Genomic DNA, 18,522 nt, shown 5'->3' with positions numbered 1-18,522 from the left:
GCAGCTGGGAGTTAGAGTATGCGCCGCGGCTCTGTGCGTGTCAACCCTGGGGAAGGTGTGGTGCCAGCAGGGTGCTTGACTGCTGCTTCCCTTCCCCTAAGGTCCACGGGTGTACAGTGGCCCATCCAACCTGGTCTTCGTGGAGCAGGCGGTCGACATGCTGAGGATCCGCTGGACTGCAGCGGGCGGCCCGGTCACAGGCTACAAAGTCCAGTACGTGCCGCTCACGGGCTTGGGGCAGCAAGTGACAGCAGAGATGCAAGAGGTGAGCGCTTCCCTTTCCAGCTATAGTCTGGAGATCCGCCTGCTGGCAGGCTCAGCAGAGAGGCCAGTGGGATGGAGCTGTCCTCCTTGCTGGGAAAGGGGGGCTTCTCTGGCTGAGGCACACTGGGAAGGGTGTGAGTGCAGCCTGCAGCCTGCCCTGTGGGTGAATGGAGCCTGTTGGCTTCTTGTGGTGGCAGTTCTGATCCCTGCTCCAGCACCAAACCCCTTAGGGAAGTGAATGTTGCAAAAGCCCATCTGGCGCCCACCCGCTCCATGGGGCCTGGCTCAGTGGGCCATGCCATCTGGACAGCAGGAGGAGGCTGGCAAGCAGGCAGGATGTTCTATCTCTCTGGCTGAAGAGGGGAATGCCTTTGAACAGGTCAGCCTGAGTCCCGGGGAGACGAGCGCCGGGCTGAGCCAGCTGAGAGGAGGAACGGATTATCTGGTCACCGTCATCGCCCAGTATGCCAACAGCATCGGCGAGTCGGTCTCTGGCAAAGGACGCACTGGTGAGTAACCCGCCCAGCTCCCCATCCATGCAGCGTGTTTTCCCCTGCCCCCATGCCCTGTCCGCCTGCCCAGATACAGGAGCCAGCTTGCACTCCCAGGCTCCCCGGTGCCCTCCGAGCCAGGGGGATTCCTGATGGAAGAGCCTGGTGAGCTTGAAGTCCAGCCTGGGGCTAGAAAGGTTAGCTACCATGTCCACGCACCATTGTCTGAGGATGGGCCCCATTACAGGGGTAGGGCCTGGTTTCTCAGGGCAGTGGCTAGAGAATGGGCTGGCTGCGAGCCCACCCAAGGATGGGACAGGGCTGCTGGACCCGCTTCCGGCTCAGTTTGGGGTGAGTGGGACTCCTCATGCCTGTGACCGTGGCAGACTTCCCATGGGAATGGGTGACTCCCTGTGGCCCCACCATGTGCTCACTCCATCATTGCCGCCATCTTGGATTCTGTGGCTGGGATCGCTAGGGTGTGAGTGTCGCTGCCAAGCCAGGCACCGGGCTCTCGTGCTGATGGTTTTTGGTGGGTCCCACAATAATGTTAGCTCTGGGCGTTGGTGGGCTTGGCGGGGGAGAGAGGAACAGTATATGGGGAGTCTTTGAGTCAATGTTTAGAATCCCCAGGATGCTGCCCAGTGGAGTGTAACAGTCTTAGGGCTGCTCCGTCACATGCTGGGTGTTGGCCCCAGATTGGCTAATGACTGCCCCTGCCCCCTCCTGCATTGCCCCAGGGCAGCTTGCTTTCCTCCTGGCACCAAGGCACCTCTTGACCCTGCCCAAAGGGCTGGGTGCTCTCTGGGGCAGGAGTGTGTGAGGGTGATGGCCTTGCCCCCATTCTCTTTCAGGGGCCCTATCTGGAGTGTCAAATTTCCGAGTGGTGGAGGCTGGGCCGTCCTTCCTCAGACTGGCCTGGGGAGCTGCTTTGGAGAACTTGCAGGGCTACCGGCTCACCTACGTGGCCCGAGGTGAGGGCGGAGTGCGGGCGATTGGGCCGGGGAGGCGCCGCCTCTCCTGTGGCTCTGCAATGTGGGAACGTCTCCCTGGGCTGTGTTCTCTTCCACAGGAGATCTGCCAGCCAGCCTGGCTCCAGACCCTCGTCCCTCATGTGTAGGGTGTGGAGCCTGGATCCATTCCAGGAGGGCAGGGGAATCCAAGCCTGGGCAGGCCTTTCTCCACTGCCCTAGGACTCAGCTGGGTGGGAGGGTTGGAGGAGAAGCAGCTAGCATGGATCTCTGCTCTCTTCGCTCTTTGGCTGCATGACCTCCTTTCCCCCCACCCTCGGTCTGTCCAGCAACTTTATTCGCTACAAACCCCAAGAAGCAGACAGACGTGTGGACTCCCTCCGAGGCAGGCAGACACAGAGCCTGTTGAATGGCCTCTTGCTCCCTTGGGAGGCTGTGCTGTGCTGGGGTCAGTGCAGGGCAGCCGCTGTGCCCGAAGGGGGCGGGCGGTGCCACCAGGATCTCTGTGATACAGTGTGTGGCATTCATGTGCCAGAGTGATGTCCAGGCACCCCGTAGGTGAGAGCGGGTTCCTGCCCCAGCTCCCCTCTTGCTGCAGCTGTATGTGTTGTGGGGGGAATGTGTGGGCCCAGCGTGTACGTGTGTGGGGCAGTTTGGAAGGGGGTTGGGTGTGTGGGTGCTGGGGTGTGGGTGTACAGGACTGGTTTGTGTGTACGGGAGGAGATCAGTGCATGTGCTGAGGGTGTACATGTGGAGGTATGTACATAGCGGTGCAGTGTGTGCTCAGAAGAGGTTCTCTGTGTGTGTGTATGTACAGGGGCTCTCTGTCCATGCTGGGGTTCGGGCAGGGGTGAAGCTGATTTCAACTGCCCCCCCCTCCGCCCCCCCGTGCTGTTTTCTGTAGGAAGCTGCACCTGGAGCTGCCCCACCCCAGCCTGCAGCCATCCCAGTGCATGTGGCCCTGGCAGCACTCCCAGCGTGCCTCGCCCTGCATGCTGCCACGCCCAGCTACCACGGCCGTGCATCTCCCCAGCAGAGAATGCTGGCCCTGTAGGCACAAAAACACCACTGAGCTCATCAGAACCACCCGTGTGCCCTGCCCAGACCAAGTGCCTGGCTGAGGGGGCCAGCTTAGAACTGAGTGTGGAGCTTTCCTTCCCATCTTCCCCTCCTTTCATGGCATCTGCAAGCCCGGGGTGCCAGGACTTGCCTACAGCTCCCTGCCAGGGAATGCAAGCAGGGCCCTTGCTCCCTTTGCCCAGCCCTGCCTGGTTGGCTTGAGCCCCTGATCTTTGTTTAGCTTCTTGCACTGGCTGAGCCCTGCTACTGGGAATGGGGGCACCGAGCTGGGCTGAGCGCACATAGCGTGTCTGCTCATGCTGCTAGCCATGTGCTTGCACATGTGGGAGGGCAAGTGTGTTCTGTGCTGCATGTACCTGGGGCTCCCCCTCGCCACCCCACCTGGGCACCAGAGTGTTCCAGTCCTGTCTGAAGCCCCACACAGCTTGTGTTCTGCAGCCTGCCCAAGGCCAGTGCCAGAGCCCCCTGCCTTCCAATGGATAGTCCCCCCACCAGGTGCTGGGCCCCACTCATGCGTTGCTGTCTGTGCCCATCCCAGGTGAAGCTCAAGCGGAGGAGATGAGCCTGGGAGCCAACGCCGTGTCCGTCACGCTCAGCAACCTGCGCCCCAACACTGACTACGTGGTCACGCTTCAGCCTATCTCCCCGCGGCAGACGGCAGCACCGGCCCAGCTAACCGGCCGAACCCGTAAGTACCATCTGCTCAGACAGCCAGAGCCTGGGGCTGCACAGAAGGCATCTGACTGGGTTTTCTTCCTGCCCAAAATGACTCTTTGTTTTCTTTTTAAAAAGGTGTGCTTTTCTGAAGAGTTTTGTGGTGTATTTATATTTTGAGATTACTAGTGAAGGAATTGTGCTTATTTAGGGGCAGAGTTAAGGTTATTGTTCTTGTGTCTCTTATGTGAGCTGGCAGTGCAGTAGGGGGGCTGGGCTGGGCTGGGCTGGACTCTGCAGTATCCTTTGGCTGCCTTGCGGGTTGCGTGAAGGCCGATCTCTCTGGGTCTCACATTTGTGCCATGGTTGTGTTTTGTTTTGATTCCCTCTCCCTCCAGTGCGTTTGGAAGGGGTGCAGCAGCTGTCAGTTCAGAACATCTCCCAGCAGAGCATGCTGGTGACCTGGCGGAGTGTGAGTGGAGCTACTGGATACCGGGTGTCCTGGGGGCTCCCCTCAGGTAGGTCTGCCTGACTCACTACAACTCTCTCCCCTTCCCAAAAACCAGTGGCAGGGTGCTGTAGACTGAACGATGGACGCGGTTCCCCAGACCTCCTGGCTGGATGGTGGGGGCCCCAGCGTGCTGAGCTGTGGTGCAGGCTCTAAGGAATGGGTGGGTGGGGGTGGGGGACTGGCATGCCTTCCAGCAGAGCAGATACACCCCTCCCATGGGACAGGACTCTTCTGTAGTCAGGTGCATTATGGGGCAGAGGGTCCCAAACCGTGTTCTCTGGAGCACTTGCTGCTGAAGTGTGGAGAGACTGGAGCTTCCACAGTGGCTGGAGGACAGGCGAGTGAGGCAGCATGCTGAGGGGAGAAGGGGACCAAGGGGCTGGGCAAGAAGCCCAAGACAGAAGGGAACCAAGTGGCAGACAAGCACGTACAGGGGCAGAAGAGGAGGGCAGGTGGCCGAGCTGCTTGAGCAGTTGGGGGTGAGAGGAAGAAAGTTGTGGGGGGAGGGGTGGAATGAGCAAAGGGGGCCAGGGCGATAAACTTGTATCAAGAGGATCTTTATGACACTGAAGGCAATTCAGATCCATACCTGCTCTCCTGCTGGGCCTTGTGCCAGTCCCAGGTGCTGCGAGGCCCTGTTCTGCTGGTACTGGGGATCTCTCCTTCTGCCCCTGAGACACATGGAGAATCGGGCCCAGTCACACCAGACTGAAAGGTGTCCGTGTGTTCCTGGAAATGACCTCTCCAAGCGCTTTGGGGTTTGTGCGGCTTCTCGGCCGTGTCAGCCGTGTCATCTGTACAGAGCCCATAGGTGCTGACTCCGTGGGTGCTCTGGGGCTGGAGCACCCACAGGGAAAAATTGGTGGGTACTGAGCACCCACCAGCAGCTCCCCGTGTCCCCACCCCCTGCTCCAGCTCGCCTCCGCCTCCTCCGTGAGTGCGCCGCCGCATCCTGCTTTTCCCCCCTCCCTCCCAGCGCTTGTGCCGCCAAACAGCTGATTCACGCAAGCCTGGGAGGGAGCGGGGAGGAGGAGGAATGCGGCGTGCTGGGGGAAGGGGTGGGGATCCAATGGGGCAGGGAGGGGCGGAGTCAGGGTGGGGCTGGGGGCGGGGATTTGGGGAGGGAGCCAATGGGGCAGGGAGGGGGCGGAGTTGGGGGGGCGCAAGCACCCACTGGCGCCAACCTAAAAGTTGGCGCCTGTGACAGAGCCCATTGCTGAATCCCTCCAGGAAGGCCCACACATCTGGGTCACAGGTGCAGGGCCCAACCCTGCAAACCTCTGGGCATAGAACTGTGGGAGTCCTGCTTGTGGAGGATGGGTAGGATCAGGCCCTGTATGTTAGTCACCTGTGTCTGAGGTGGGGTGGGGGGAGCTCTCTTGTTCAATCATCCCCCAGCTTCTCTATTAACATGAACAGTTTTTACTGACAAAGCCACATGTGGCTGGGTGTGGGAGTGGTGTCAGGATATTTGCTGGCCTTTGGCAGCCCAGAATCCAAATCCTGATGAGATGGGCCTGGAGTGTGGCCTGGTGTATGGGGGGAGGCTGGATGCCAGACTAGACTTGATCTACTGTGTCGTGGAGGCAAGGATACTGGATTAGCAGCGCAGCTCTGGCCCTGTGCAATCAGGAGATGGGATAGCAGACTGGAATGGTGGTTGGTCTGGTCTGATGTGGAGACCCTGGTGTTGCATGGGGTTCTTATTTGAACAGACGGCCTGGAATTGTGCCTTAAGCCTTTTTGCTCTGGATTATCTCAGGCCAGGACATTCGGAAATTTGATGTGGATGCCAGCAAGAATTCCTACCTGCTGACAGGGCTGCAGCCAGACACGGATTACCTGCTGACGGTCACTTCACTCTACGGGCAAGTGGAGGGGCCCCCAGCCTCCATTAGGAGAAGAACAGGTGTGTGCATGGCCATGGGAGAGGCTTCCCACTGCTGAGGGGTGGGGGGCAGGGTCTGTGCCAAGAAGCTGGTCTCTCTTTGGGATAGGTGTAGTATTTGTACTATGGTAGCACCCAGAGGCCCCAGACAGGGCTCCATTGTGCCAAGCCCTGTATAGATTGTGACACTCCCCAGGAGCGAGGCACCTCACCACCATCTGTCCTTAGCATGAGGAGGTCACGTCTGTGTGTGCTGTGGATCAGCTCCCGGCAGCCACTGGCAGCCCAAGCACTGCCGTCCAGATCCCCCCAGGCCTTGCTCTCTGAATAGGTAGCAATCGGTGCACGCCAATCCCTGAGTCCTCAGAGCATGCAGTGCAACGTCCAGCCCCTGATCCACCGGCCACTCCTAGAATTACCAGGCCTGCTGTTCCCAAAGGAACTGCAGGCACCAGCTTGTCAGGAGCAGCACTTGGCTTAACACACAGCACTGAGATATATTGATAGTGAAAACTAGATTAGGTTTATCATCAAAGAACAGAGATTCCTGTGATAGTGAGTAAGGGTATCGGAAAGAAATGGTTACATACAAAACAAAATCATCACCAGCTTTCTAGATAACTTCATTAACAAGGATAACTTCTCCTCCTGTCTGAGGAAGCAGATCTCACCCAACGTGCTTACCAAGTGTTTTCAGCCAAGCCTGATGGAGACCCCTCTTTCATGAAGTAATCTCACAGTCCGTTTGCTTCCTAGGTGAAGGATGCCAGGGTGTCTTCTTTGCCCCCAAATATATTAGAGCAAATCTTTGATGTGCACTTCAAGTATTGTTCTCCCTGCCCACTGTTTGCTTCTTCCTATTACTTTTTCCTCTCTGAAGCCTTTGCAAAACTTTGTTAGCATTCAATTCAGCCTGCTGAGAGGAGACCCATTGTGAAGCAGACAATATTTCATTTCCATATAAGCAGCCAGATAGAGAAACATTTCTTGACTGGCAGAAAACCTGTTTTTCACCTTTGCTGGTGACCAGTCCCCTAGACTTTACCTAGAAAACATAATTTTCAGTGTATGTACATAACTCCTTATGAAACCTCTGTACATGCGTTTCCCGATACTGATGATGAGTCTTTTGTTTGTGACCTTGCACGGCACTCTTTGGTGAACTAGAACATATGTACCAGGTCCAGGAGAGCCCAATAAGCCCTGTGCACTCCCTCTGTGCTCCTCGCCAGTTGGCAAGAAGAGATTCTTGTGTCACAGATGAACACCCATGCACATGTAATGAAGAGAGAGGTCAAGCCCCCAAGAGCTTACGCTCTGAGTATGTCCAGAGGGCCGATAGGACAAACAGCTGGGGCAGCACAAAGTACTAGCAATGCACGTGGCCCCAGGCTTGGCTGGTGTCCCTCTCATGGGAGAGTGATGCACAGGGGGACACAGCAGCTCTGCATCCTGGTCTGGTTGGGGGGGGTGGGTATTGATATGGTACTGAAGGGATCCTGGCTGAGAGAGCGCTTTATAATGTCCAGAAGGCGGGATGAGGTGGCACCTACAGTTGAGTGGGGAGGAGGCTGGGGCGGCTCCTGCAGAAACAGTCCTGACAGTCCCCTGCTGGTTGCCCCCAGCAGTACCATCCCTGGTGCCCTTGGCTGGGTCTCCAGGGGTTTAATGCCATTCTCCAGGCCAGGGCACAGGAGCCTTTCCTTTCCCACAGATCCCTGGGGAGGGAGGCCCCTATTGTAAAGGGGGCTCAGCCCTGGGGGTGTCCCCATGGCACAGACATTTCTGGAGACGTTCAAAAGCAGAGGGAGATGGGGAGTTAATGTTGCCATGTCTTTTTCTGGATGGGAGCGTCAGTTGTTCCAGGCCTGGCCCGGGGCTGCTCTGTCTGGTGCCCCACCATGGTGTAGGCAGGAGGAAGAAGGAGCCCTCTGTTGGGGGCTCACGGGAGCCCTGCCGGGGCTCCTGGGCCTTTCCGGGCCTTTCCGGGCCATTGGGCTCGTGAGCCAAGAATGGTACTACTGATATTGGATACAGGCCGTTTTTGTTTGATTCAAGCTCATGAAAGGCCCAGAGAGGCGGAGAACCCCAGGGGCAGAGATGCTAGGAGTGGGGAGATCACAGCACGAGGGGAGGGGGGGGAGCAGAAGGTGGCTAGCCCAGGGGAAAGGGTCACCACTACCCACCCAGACAGGACACCAGCATGCATGTGCCGATGTCAGCCCCAGTGCGGCCTGTGGGAGGGAGTGGAGTGGCCGTCTCCCCAGCCCTGCTGTTCCTCCCTTCTCATCCCCTCTCTTGGCATAGTGGCTCTCTCGCCAGTGCAGCCCCCGGCTTGCCAGCCCTGCAGACTGAATCCCTACCCAGAGCAGGCCCCGCCGAGGCAGTGCCAGAGCTGGCTTCCCCCACGAGCTGCCAGGGAAGGACCCTCCATTGGGAGAGGGTATGCAGCCCAGCTAGGGGGTAACTAGCGACAGCTGTGGTGGTGGGCACTGGACTGAGGCCCACCACCTCACTTCCCAGAGAGCTTCTCTGGCGGGAGCCCAGCTATTGGCTCAGCTTGGGAGATGGATTTGGAAGCCTAAGTGTTTCCCTTTGGTGGGCTCCAGGCTCTGTCGAGAGCCTTCATGCTGCTCAGCTCAACCTGACCGTCTGTCTGTCCTTCCTCTAGAAACAGGCATAGTCCAGTCCCTGAGGACCGTCATTCTGGGCCCAACATCCATCCAGGTGGCCTGGAACATCATCCGCGATGCCCGTGGCTACAGGCTGGAATGGAGAAGAGCAACAGGTAGGCTGGCCAGGTCCCCAGGGCAGGGGGCGGGGAAGGCTACTGGAGAGGCTGAAATGCCGTGTCTGGTCGGGGTAGGGTGATAGATCCTCACCCTTGATCTCCTCAGGCTCACCTGGGCTCCAGGTCTGGCTCACAGACCGGCCAAGCAGTTCAGGGGGATCCAGCTGCTGGTGCCGGGGTCTCTGGGAGGACTAAGGGGAGGGGAGGTGCTGAGAAGGAGCCCCCTGTAGGGGGCTCAGGGGAGTGACTGCCTCATCCCTTCCCACCCCATTCTGGTTCTCAGGTGCTGAGCCCCCACAGACTGTGTCCCTGCCCACCAACATCAACAGCTACCAGCTCACCGGCCTGCAGCCAGCCACGGAATATCGCATCACCCTCTACACACTGTATGACGGGAGGGAGGTGGCCACACCTGTAACCATCTCCCAGACAGGTGAGTGAAAGCCTCTGGGGCCCGCGTGGGTGAAGTAGGCAGAGGAGAGGGATCCCAGAGCCTGGAGGTGCCCAGTGCACAATGCAAGTGGCTCTATGACATCCTACCAGCCTTTTTTTGGGGTGGGTGGCCCTCCAAGTGAGTGACGTCCCCAGCACAGGGCCCCTGCTCTGCTCCCGACTCACCCCGCTAGGCTCTGGCCTGGCAGCATGGGTGGGGTCATTGCTGTATGCTGGGCCCCCTGCCAGGCCCAGACTGCGTGGGGCTGATCAACCTGCCCCCTTCCCTGGAGCTCCTTGACTGTAGGTTTTCAAAGGTAGCAACTTGAGTACTGGGCAAACCGTGATCAAACGGATCCCTGCCCTGCCCTTTCCCCTGCACTGGAGCCTCCGTCCAGGCAGCAGCGGGGGTGCCAGGAACCCCATGGACTGGGCGAGGGCAGGATCTCCTGGCCCTGCCAGGCCTGTTCTGACTGTGCCATAGGTCTGTGGTTCCCTGCCCTCTCCTTCCAGTGTTGCATGGTGTCCCAAGCTCTGCCTGCCCAGCTCCGAGCCATGGGCCTAGCGCTGTCTTGTCTTGCAGGAGTGGAGCCCCCAGTGGGCCGCATTTCTGACCTGCGGGTCATTGATACCGTGGGGAAGAGGATCCGGCTGGCCTGGACTGGGGTCCCGGGTGCCACCGCGTACAAGATTGTGCTGCACAACTCCCAGGGTGAGTCTCCAGCGGGGAGCCAGCGCTTGGGGGCCTCAGGGGAGTTGTGGCTGCGGACTGGAGCTCCAGACCCATCCAGAGCTGACTCTCTGGAGTGCCACCTGCCTCCTGACTGGCATCTGAGGCCCAGTGGTGGGGGAACTGGGACAGGCCAAAGCCCTGGAGAACTCACCGTGGTGTCTAGACCCCCAATGGAGGCTAACTGCAGTCATGGGAATGACCCCCGCACACACAGTTAGAGGTCCACCCCACATCAGTGCTTCTGCAAAGCAGCCCTTCAGTTCTCCATCTCCTGATCCTGCTGAGAGGACGGGTGGGGGCTTGTTCACTGTTTAGTTGGCTGGCACTAGCCCTGTGCTGAGTGCTTGGGGGCAACTGGCTGAGATTCTGAGGTAGATGCTAAATCTGAGACCGCAGGTTTTGATGGCATTAAGTCTGTGAGTGACTAAAGCCCACAGTGCCGTGCCCCCTGGCTGCCCCACTTTCTCCTCTGTGCTGTGATTTGGATATTCACTGCAGTGCATTCTGCGCTGTCCCTCTTTGTGTGCTGCACAGCCTTGTGTTGAAGCTGTGATGGGGAAGCTGGGTATTGGGGAATTGCAAGAGGCAGCTTGGATTAGTGGCATAAACCCGTTAGCTGGATACTTTTGCCAAAATGGGCAGCACTGAAATAGTTAAGATTTAGCATTTACGCTGTAATCATTAGGTTCCAGAGTCAACATTCCATGCTCATGTGAATAGAGCAGTTCCCACCTCTGAGATATTGTTTCAGGCTGCTGGCAGACTCAGGCAGGCACTGCTGTGTCTTGTACACTGGGGTCACATTTTGAAGGTTTGCCTTGCACTTGTCAGGCCATAGCTGAATTGTGTGACACAGAACTGATGCCACGAACTGGGGAGCACGTGTTCACAAACTCATGCTCAGTAGTGGGGGGGGGGGGTTCCCAGTTCCCAGTCCAGCAGCTCCAGCTGCTCTAGCCACCCCAGGCTTGGCATTCCTCCAGAGCACAGTGGCCACCCTCTGCTGGGTGATCTGAAATAGCATGTGTGCTTCCAGGTCCCCCCGGCCATGCAAGAGAGCTCTGAGGGAAGTGCGCTCACCCTGCCCATCGGACCAGACATGCGCCTGTGGTGGGGAAGGAGTGGTACCTGCTCCCCCTCCGCTCTCCAGCCTTGTCAGCTCCCCAGGCAAGAGATCTGTGCCCAAAGGCCGAGGAGGCAGCTGGGGTCAGCGTGGCTTGGCCTGTGGGTGGGGGTGCAGTGCTTTGTACCTGGGTCTGAGGGTAGCAGGGATGTCACATCAGCTATGTCAGAGTCCCTTGTGACATCAGAGCTGGAGGGAGCCCTGAGCCTCTTCATTCCTGTCACCCCTGCAGATGGCAGTGACAAGACCAGGCAGATCCCAGGCACCCAGACCACGCTGGAGCTCGAGGACCTGAGAGAGGAGGTCACCTATGTAGTGCGTGTGTCAGCCCTGATTGGCAGGCGCGAGGGCAGTGTTGTCCCCATCAGTGTCCGCATTGGTGAGTGCCAGCTAGCCCCGGTGGGTGGGTGGGAGCTGAGATTGGCCTGCGTCAGCCCCACGGAGGATAGGCTGGACTCAGTGTTTGTCCTCTCGTGGAGATGGTCCCAGGCACAGTCAGATGGGATTTCTTCCCAGCAACGCCGGGAGCTCTGACTGGGGCATGGGTGGGAGATGGGTTCTTGTCACTTCACACACAGGGGTCAGTCCCTCTTTTCCTAGCTCCTTTCCCATGTTCCCTCCCCCAGCAGCAGGCTCCGCTGGCATTCAGCACAGCTGGCAGTGTCTCTCTAGAACAGACACCCAGGGGTGCCCATGAGCCCTGAACACTGCACCCAGACCCACTCTACGAGCCGTGCATGCTATGTCTAGTATTACCCCCACTCCGGGGGCCTGGTCGCTGCACCTTTCCCCTGGGGTAGTCATGTCTGCTCCCCCAGCAGGCTTTGGGCCAGGCCCCTTGGGCTCGCTCTGTCTGACTGGGGGGTTCCCTCGTGTCTCTATGGCAGAGCCATCAGTGAGCAGCGTGTCCAACCTGCAAGTGGTGCCTGTGGGCGTGGGCCGTGTGCGGCTTCTGTGGAGTGCCATACCCAGGGCCACTGAGTACAAGCTGGTGATCACCAACAGGCAGGGTAAGCGCTGGCCTGCAGAGCGTGGGCATGGGCGTTGGATAGGCTGTGGTAAGGGGGCCATGCCTGCTGGTACCCACTTCTCTGCCTGGCAGAACTCTGCCGTGCAGTGGTGTCTGCTGAGGCACATGGAGGGATGTCAGTGGAACGTGGATAAAAGGTGGGCAGAATGGGGGGCTGTGATGGGGCAGGGCAGAGGGCCTGGGTCCTGTGGGGGGAACAGGGTGGAGGGCTCAGATCTTGTGGTGGGGAGGGGGGGCTGGGTCCCATGGGGGGCAGTGAGATGGAGGGGCTGGGTCCTGTGGGGTGCTGCAGGGTGGGGCTCATGTGCAGCTGTGACTGAGCAGGGCGGAGGGGCAAGGGCCTGTGGGAGGCAAGGCAGAGCCTGTAGGCAGCTGTGACTGGGCAGGCGGAGGGGTTGGGAGTTATGAGGGGAGCGTGACAGGGGCTTTTGTGCTGGGCGAGCCTGGCATGCACCAGTACATTAGGGCCTTCTCCCCTGGGAGCGTCGGAGTGTCTGAGAGCCCTTCCCCCCAGCCGCCCTGTGTCACAGTAGCCATGCTGTGGGAGCCTCGCTCCCCGCTGGGGCACAGAGGCCGACTCCCCTGTACTCTCCCTTGCTGCAGATGGCTCAGAGGAGACCAGGCGCGTCCCCGGCAACCGGAATTTCTTTGAGCTGCAAGATTTGAAGGAGGGAGTCACATACCTGGTGCAGGTGACAACCCTGATGGGCAGCCAGGAAAGTGATCCTGCCACTATCACTGTCCAGCTGGGTACGTCTGCGTGGGGACCCGTGCAGGGGCACGGCTAGCACTTGGGGGGCAGCAAGCTGGCTCAGCACTTGGGCTGAACGGTCCAGTTCTCCCAGCAAGCCTGCGGGGCTGGGTGTTACCACTGCAGGGCGTCCGGCTCTCCCAGTGAAGGCTCTGGGTATGCAGCCCTTGGTTAGCACCAGCGTCTGTTCCTGCCCTCTGGCTGGGCTGATTGCGGGGACCGGGCATGACAGACGAGTCTCTGGGGTCTGGACTGACGCTCTCTCCGGCCCTGCAGATCCCCTGTCTGTGGGCAGCGTCACCAACCTGCGGGTGGCTGAGATGAGACCCAACCAGCTGAGGGTCGCATGGAGTGGGCTTCCTGGGGCGACTGGCTACAAGTTGACGTGGCAGGCGAGTGATGGTAGGTGTACTGAATGTGTGTGCGCTCAGGTGGGCCATTGAGGTGAGACTATCCAGACTGGCTCCTTGCCTTGGGGGATGCCCCCATTACCCATCTGCCTCTGCTAGGAGGCACCCAACTGCAGCATGGTCTAGTGGTTAGAGCAGGGGACTGGTATCTGTGCCTGGCTTCTTGCTTAGAGCCGGTGACAGGACCCCCTTTGCTCACTGGCAGCCCACAGCTTGCAGTGTCTTTGGCCTGGGGTACGTTGCTGCCCCAACCTATTCTAGGCCCAGCTGGGCTGGCTGTGCCGTAGCTGGGAATAAGTTGCAGCCTCACAGAGCAGATCCTGCTGCCGAAGGTTTGGCCATTCCATGCTCAATGGCCTGTGCTTGGCTAACCCATCATTCATTGTTTGAGGAGACCCCGTCCCGCTGCTCCCTGGGGAGAGCACAGACTGGAATCCTGGCCCCTGCTGTTCCCAGATTGGTGGGTCACATCCAAATGGCAGCTGCTGTTGCCATTCCCTCCCCGCTGGATGGGGTGCGGCCATGACATGCTGGCCGTGGTCCTCCCTGGTTGTCACAGCATCTTGGCCTGGGGTGTCCCTCCCACAGCAGCTTAGCCTGCCCCCGCCCTCCCAGACCTGCCCTGCCTATGAAATCCAACCCCTGCAGCTTGTGCTTCTCTTCCCCAGGCCAGGCGATCTCCCGGGTCCTGCCAGCCGACAGGACCTCCTTCAGCATTGAGGAGCTGCAGGCCGGGGCCATCTATGTTATTGGGGTCTCGGCCCTGGTTGGCAGCAGGGAAGGCAGCCCCATCACCATCACGGCTAGAACAGGTGAGGCCTCGCCTGGCCCCAGAGTGCAGCTCCTCCCTGCCCCTTGTGGCGCTGTGCGATACTGATCTCTTAGTAACCCAGGCGTCCTGTCTGCCCTCTGTCACAGCTCCGGAGCAGGTGGGGACAGTCTCCAGCCTCAAGGTCCTCTCGTCCAGGAGCAACGTTGTCCGGGTCACCTGGGTTGGAGTGCCTGGGGCGACAGCCTACAAGGTGGTGTGGAGCCGGCGAGACGGTAATGTACCCAGCCAGGCCAACACACTGCCTATGGTGCCCACGTCCCCAAATCTCTGCCCATCTCTGTTCTGGCTTTGCCCATGGTTGCCCTGGCCTGCAGATCCCATCACTCCACTCCTCTTGCGCTTGAAGGACAGAGGGCCTTTGCCTCCAGCCCTGGAGTCTCCTCTCTACCATTATCTGACTGGCACAAACCTTGGAACTGGGCATTATGAGATGAATCTCTCCGTCCCCTGATGAGACGGGATCACTCACCATCACCAGCTAGTGGAGGGCCTGGCTCTGCCTCCCTCCTCCTCCCCCGCTCCGGGCACCAGGAACGAGGCTGGCATCTCTGCCAGCTCTGCCCCTTCCGGGCACCATGTTAACCCTCTGTTCCTTTGCAGGGGGCTCTGAGTCGAGCAAGATGGTTTCTGGTGACACCAGCTCCTTTGACATTCTCAACCTGGAGGGTGGAGTCAGCTACACCGTGAAGGTCACAGCACTGATTGGCAACCGCGAGGGTGACCCTGTCTCCATCGTTGTCACCACACGTAGGTGCTGATGCCTGGCCATGGGAGGCCTGCATCCCTGCTGACTGGGCTGTGGGTGGAGTTGGTGACTGCCATTGTCCAGGGTGCCCTGGGCCTGGGTAGTGCCCTCCCAGTGGGGTGTGTGCAGGGAACTGGAACTCCCATCTGCTCCTTGCTCTAAGATCTGTGGCCTGAGCTGGTGGGCAGTGCCAGTAGGAGCTGGAGGTGGCGATGCCTGTGCCAGGGAATTAGTAGCAAGTCTGCCCCAGCAACAGTCACCCACGCAGCCCAGAGAGCTCTTCCCAGGCCTCGTGGCACAGCTCCGGCCCCGCCAGGACCTCTCCGAACCCTGACAGGAAGCTGAGGAACCCAGCACAGTGCTCCCCAGCCTGCCCATGTGGGCCAGGACTCCCAGTGGGGAGCCTCTCTGCGCACCCAGCCTGGCAGCTACAGCAAGGACTCTACTCCCCTGACCCCATCCCTCTGTGTTGCTGATCCCCAGCAGCAGAGGTGGCCCCCCAGCCTGTGGGGAACCTGCGGGTGATTGACTCCTCGGACCAGCGCATTCGCCTCACCTGGAGCCCGGCGCCGGGCAGCACCGGATACCGCCTGCGCTGGAGGCCAGCAGATGGTGAGCTCCTTCCCCTCCTCCCTCACATCTCTCCTGGCACGCCCTGCCCCATTTAACCCGTCTCTCCCCTGGGACAGGGGGGCCGGAGAGGAGCCAGCTGCTCGCCCCCAACGTCAACTCCTACGACATCGAAGGCCTGGAGGTGGGAAAGCGCTACGAGATCTGGATCACCAGCCTGGTGGGCAGCCAGGAGAGCGAGACAGTGGGCATCGCTGCCAACACTGGTACGGGTGACCCTCTTGCAGGCCGGCTCTGTCCTTCCCAGCCCAGGGTCTGAGGACCTGGAAGGAAACCTCCGACCATGGCTGTTCGCTGGCATGTCATCAGGGAGCGGGATGGGACAGGTTTTGCCCTCTCTGGAGTCTGAGCCAACCTAGCAGGCTTAGAAGCCGGCTCTCTTAAGGGGAACCCAATTCTGCTCCCTAGAGACCCTGTCTGGCTGAGCCGTGTCTGGAGCCAGGGGGCCACCCTGTGGCGAAATGCAGAACTGTGCTTCCCCGACCCCTTCTCCCTTGCCTGGTGGGCGGAGTTTGCTCCCCGTGCCCCCACCATCTGTTGGTGAGGGTTGGGGTGGCACCAGGCCCTTGGGCTGGAGTGGGAGGCGCACTCTACACCCTATTCTTTCCTGCCCTTCCAGCACCGCTGGGCCGAGTCACCAATTTCCGGGTGACGGAGACCCGAGACAATTCTGTGACCTTGGCCTGGACTCCGGCTCCCAGAGCCACCGGCTACCTCCTCACCTGGAAGCTGCCCAGAGGTAATGAATAGCTTTCCAGCACGGCTGCCTCTGGAGCTTTTGTGCTACAGCAGGGACCCCTAGAGCCTGCATGGAGCTGTGCCCCATGGCTGCCTGAAGAGATAGGAACCTCGCTTCCATGCTGGGCCACAGCTAGCTCCCAGCTCTGGGACCCCCTCGCTTGCCCAGAACCGGCTCTGCAGAAGTCCTGGCTAAGGCTGTGCAAAGTCCTAGAGGAAACCCAGGCTCGGGGCTAGCTCACTGAAGTGAGATTGGGGCTCAGCCCCCCCTTAATGGGCAGGAGCCCAACTCCCCCAGCTGGCAGCCTGCTCCAGACAGGCCAGGTCACTGCTGGGAATGGGGACCTGCCGGGGGGTCGTTCTGGGGCAGGGTGGATGGGGTGGAGCTGAGCTCAGTCTGGGGATCTGGAAAGAGGGTCTCTGTTTCCGTTGCTGTGGGATTCTTGACCATCCCCTGTTCAAATACCCCTTCAAAGGGAGAAAGCACTGGGCAGAGAGGTAGGGAGAAGAGGGGAGGGGTAGCAGGGCCCACCTCCCTCGGACCCTGTCTATGCTGAGGTCTCTTGTCCCTGTTCGGGTTAGAGGGAGGCGAGACACAGAGTACACTGCCTGGGTCAGCAACTTCCCACCAGGTGTCGGGGCTGCGGCTGGGGCACAGATACCTCTTCACCATCCGGCCGCTGTTTGGGAGCGCCAGGGGCGCGGAGTCCACCGTCACCGACCGCACAGGTAAGGGACAGCCTGGATGGCTTCCAGGGCCAGTCCGGCTCCTTTTTGGATGTGGGAGGGGTGGGGACTGGGCTGTGGGGCCTTGCCCCATTGGGGCACTTAGACGTTTGGGGCTCAGCCTAGTTGCTGCTGGGACAGGGGCTCTCGCTAGTCAGCTGGCAGCTCACCTGGAGCCTGACCTCTCTGCTACCGCTTGGTAGGGGCACAGTGTGGGGAAGTTCGTCTGCCACTGCCCTGGCTGGGTCTGTTTGATGGCAGTGGAGGCTTCTCCAGCACTAGCTGCCCCTGATCCTGAGCTGCGGGGCAGCGGGTGGGAGCCTGGCCTGCACACAGGGGAGTGGCCCTCCAGAGCAGAGGTGCTGGGAGCAGCTCCTTTGTCAGGCCCACCCCCAGGAGCTAAATTGGGCGGGGCTTTTCTTCCTGTCCCACCACCCCTCAGGGGCTCCCTCATCATCTTCTCCTGTGCAGTTTGCAGGGACGCTCGCGGTGACATCATCTTCCTAGTTCATGGCACGCGGGACAGTGCCTACAGCGCCGAGACCGTCCGTGCCCTGCTCTCCAACACCGTCTCAGCGCTGGGCCAGCTGGGCCCCGATGCCTCCCAGGTACTGGGGGGCAGGGCTGGCCTGGGGGCTGGGCTGGCCTGGGGGCTGGGCTCTGGTTCTCCCCACTGATGCGGGGGGTGAGGGGGAGGAACGTGCACCCTGCACACGTACCCCTTGTTCCTCTACCTGCCCTGGGGGCTGCCTCGGGCCATTTTGTGTCTCCCCTTCCCCTGCCCTTGGGCTGGTCCCACCCCGTCCTGGGACCGCATCATGGCTGTGAGCTCAGTAGCCTGGCTGACCTCTTGCCTTCTTCCCCAGGTGGGCCTAGTGATCTACAGCTACCGCAGCATCCCATGGGTCCTGCTGAATCACTCCAGTGACCTGGGCGCTGTCCTGGAGCGGATCCGCACCATGCGCTACGAGGAGCCCAGCGGCAATGCCCTGGGTAAGGGGCACTGTGCCTGCAGCCTGGGCTCCCCCAGGGTGCCCCACAGTGCCTGCTATGAGGTGGGAGTGATGCCAGCTTTGGATGCTGTGCTTCTTAGATGCCATGGTGCCAGGGGATAAGGACAGAACACAGAATGGGGGAGGGGCAGGAAGGGAGGTGGTCCTGTACTCTGAGAGTCCTGTGCAGTGGCGGGTTGGACTCTGCACCCCCAGGCCATGGGAACACCTTCCCAGTTGGCTAAGGTCCCGCTCTAGAGTTAACCTTGAGTGGGGTGAGTGGTGATGGGGGAGGGGACAGAGGTGGCGGGGCCCTATGGGGGGTGAGATGGGGGTGGCATCAAACCTGCTTTGTGGTGATACCCTTTCTCTTGGCAGGAGCTGCCATCAACTTTGCCAGGACCTACATGCTGAGCCCCAGTGCAGGGCGCCGGCCTGGTGTGCCAGGGGTGCTGGTGGTGCTGGCAGACAGCCCCTCTGGTGACGATGCCATTGGGCCGGCCAGGGAGATCAAGGCAGCAGGTGAGAGCTGGATCCCTGGAGCTGGGATCTGGCGTTTGAGCCAGGTGGAGAGGGTGGGATGGGTGTCGCAGACCCACATGATCGGTGCTACACCCCCAGCTTTGGAACCCCTTCAGCATGCCAGTCCCCCTCCGGGTCTCGTGCTTTCTCCAGGGTAAACCACTCGGCTTCACCACCTCCTTTGACTGGTCCTCAGTACCTGCAGCTT

At 60.1% G+C, this 18,522-nt stretch overlaps 1 protein-coding gene across 1 annotated transcript in view; it reads left to right on the top strand.

Moving 5' to 3' along the window:
- COL7A1 (collagen type VII alpha 1 chain) overlaps window positions 1-18,522 on the top strand; it is a 106,297-nt gene that overhangs the window by 12,685 nt on the left and 75,090 nt on the right. Inside the window, exons 7-29 of the mRNA XM_054034096.1 lie at window positions 102-265; window positions 644-773; window positions 1,610-1,729; window positions 3,345-3,494; window positions 3,859-3,978; window positions 5,734-5,880; window positions 8,531-8,647; window positions 8,934-9,083; window positions 9,666-9,794; window positions 11,171-11,317; window positions 11,826-11,948; window positions 12,572-12,718; window positions 12,996-13,121; window positions 13,798-13,941; window positions 14,048-14,173; window positions 14,562-14,708; window positions 15,190-15,318; window positions 15,396-15,542; window positions 15,956-16,075; window positions 16,657-16,803; window positions 17,272-17,408; window positions 17,667-17,793; window positions 18,171-18,314. Of these exons, the coding sequence (XP_053890071.1) occupies window positions 102-265; window positions 644-773; window positions 1,610-1,729; window positions 3,345-3,494; window positions 3,859-3,978; window positions 5,734-5,880; window positions 8,531-8,647; window positions 8,934-9,083; window positions 9,666-9,794; window positions 11,171-11,317; window positions 11,826-11,948; window positions 12,572-12,718; window positions 12,996-13,121; window positions 13,798-13,941; window positions 14,048-14,173; window positions 14,562-14,708; window positions 15,190-15,318; window positions 15,396-15,542; window positions 15,956-16,075; window positions 16,657-16,803; window positions 17,272-17,408; window positions 17,667-17,793; window positions 18,171-18,314 (3,138 nt within the window). The remainder of the gene's footprint in view (window positions 1-101; window positions 266-643; window positions 774-1,609; window positions 1,730-3,344; window positions 3,495-3,858; window positions 3,979-5,733; window positions 5,881-8,530; window positions 8,648-8,933; window positions 9,084-9,665; window positions 9,795-11,170; window positions 11,318-11,825; window positions 11,949-12,571; window positions 12,719-12,995; window positions 13,122-13,797; window positions 13,942-14,047; window positions 14,174-14,561; window positions 14,709-15,189; window positions 15,319-15,395; window positions 15,543-15,955; window positions 16,076-16,656; window positions 16,804-17,271; window positions 17,409-17,666; window positions 17,794-18,170; window positions 18,315-18,522) is intronic.

This window comes from Malaclemys terrapin, chromosome 7 (assembly GCF_027887155.1).
Source record: "Malaclemys terrapin pileata isolate rMalTer1 chromosome 7, rMalTer1.hap1, whole genome shotgun sequence".
NCBI classification, from domain to species: domain Eukaryota; kingdom Metazoa; phylum Chordata; order Testudines; family Emydidae; genus Malaclemys; species Malaclemys terrapin.
Note: the sequence above shows the minus strand (reverse complement) of the source record. Positions and strands in the feature narration are given on the sequence as shown.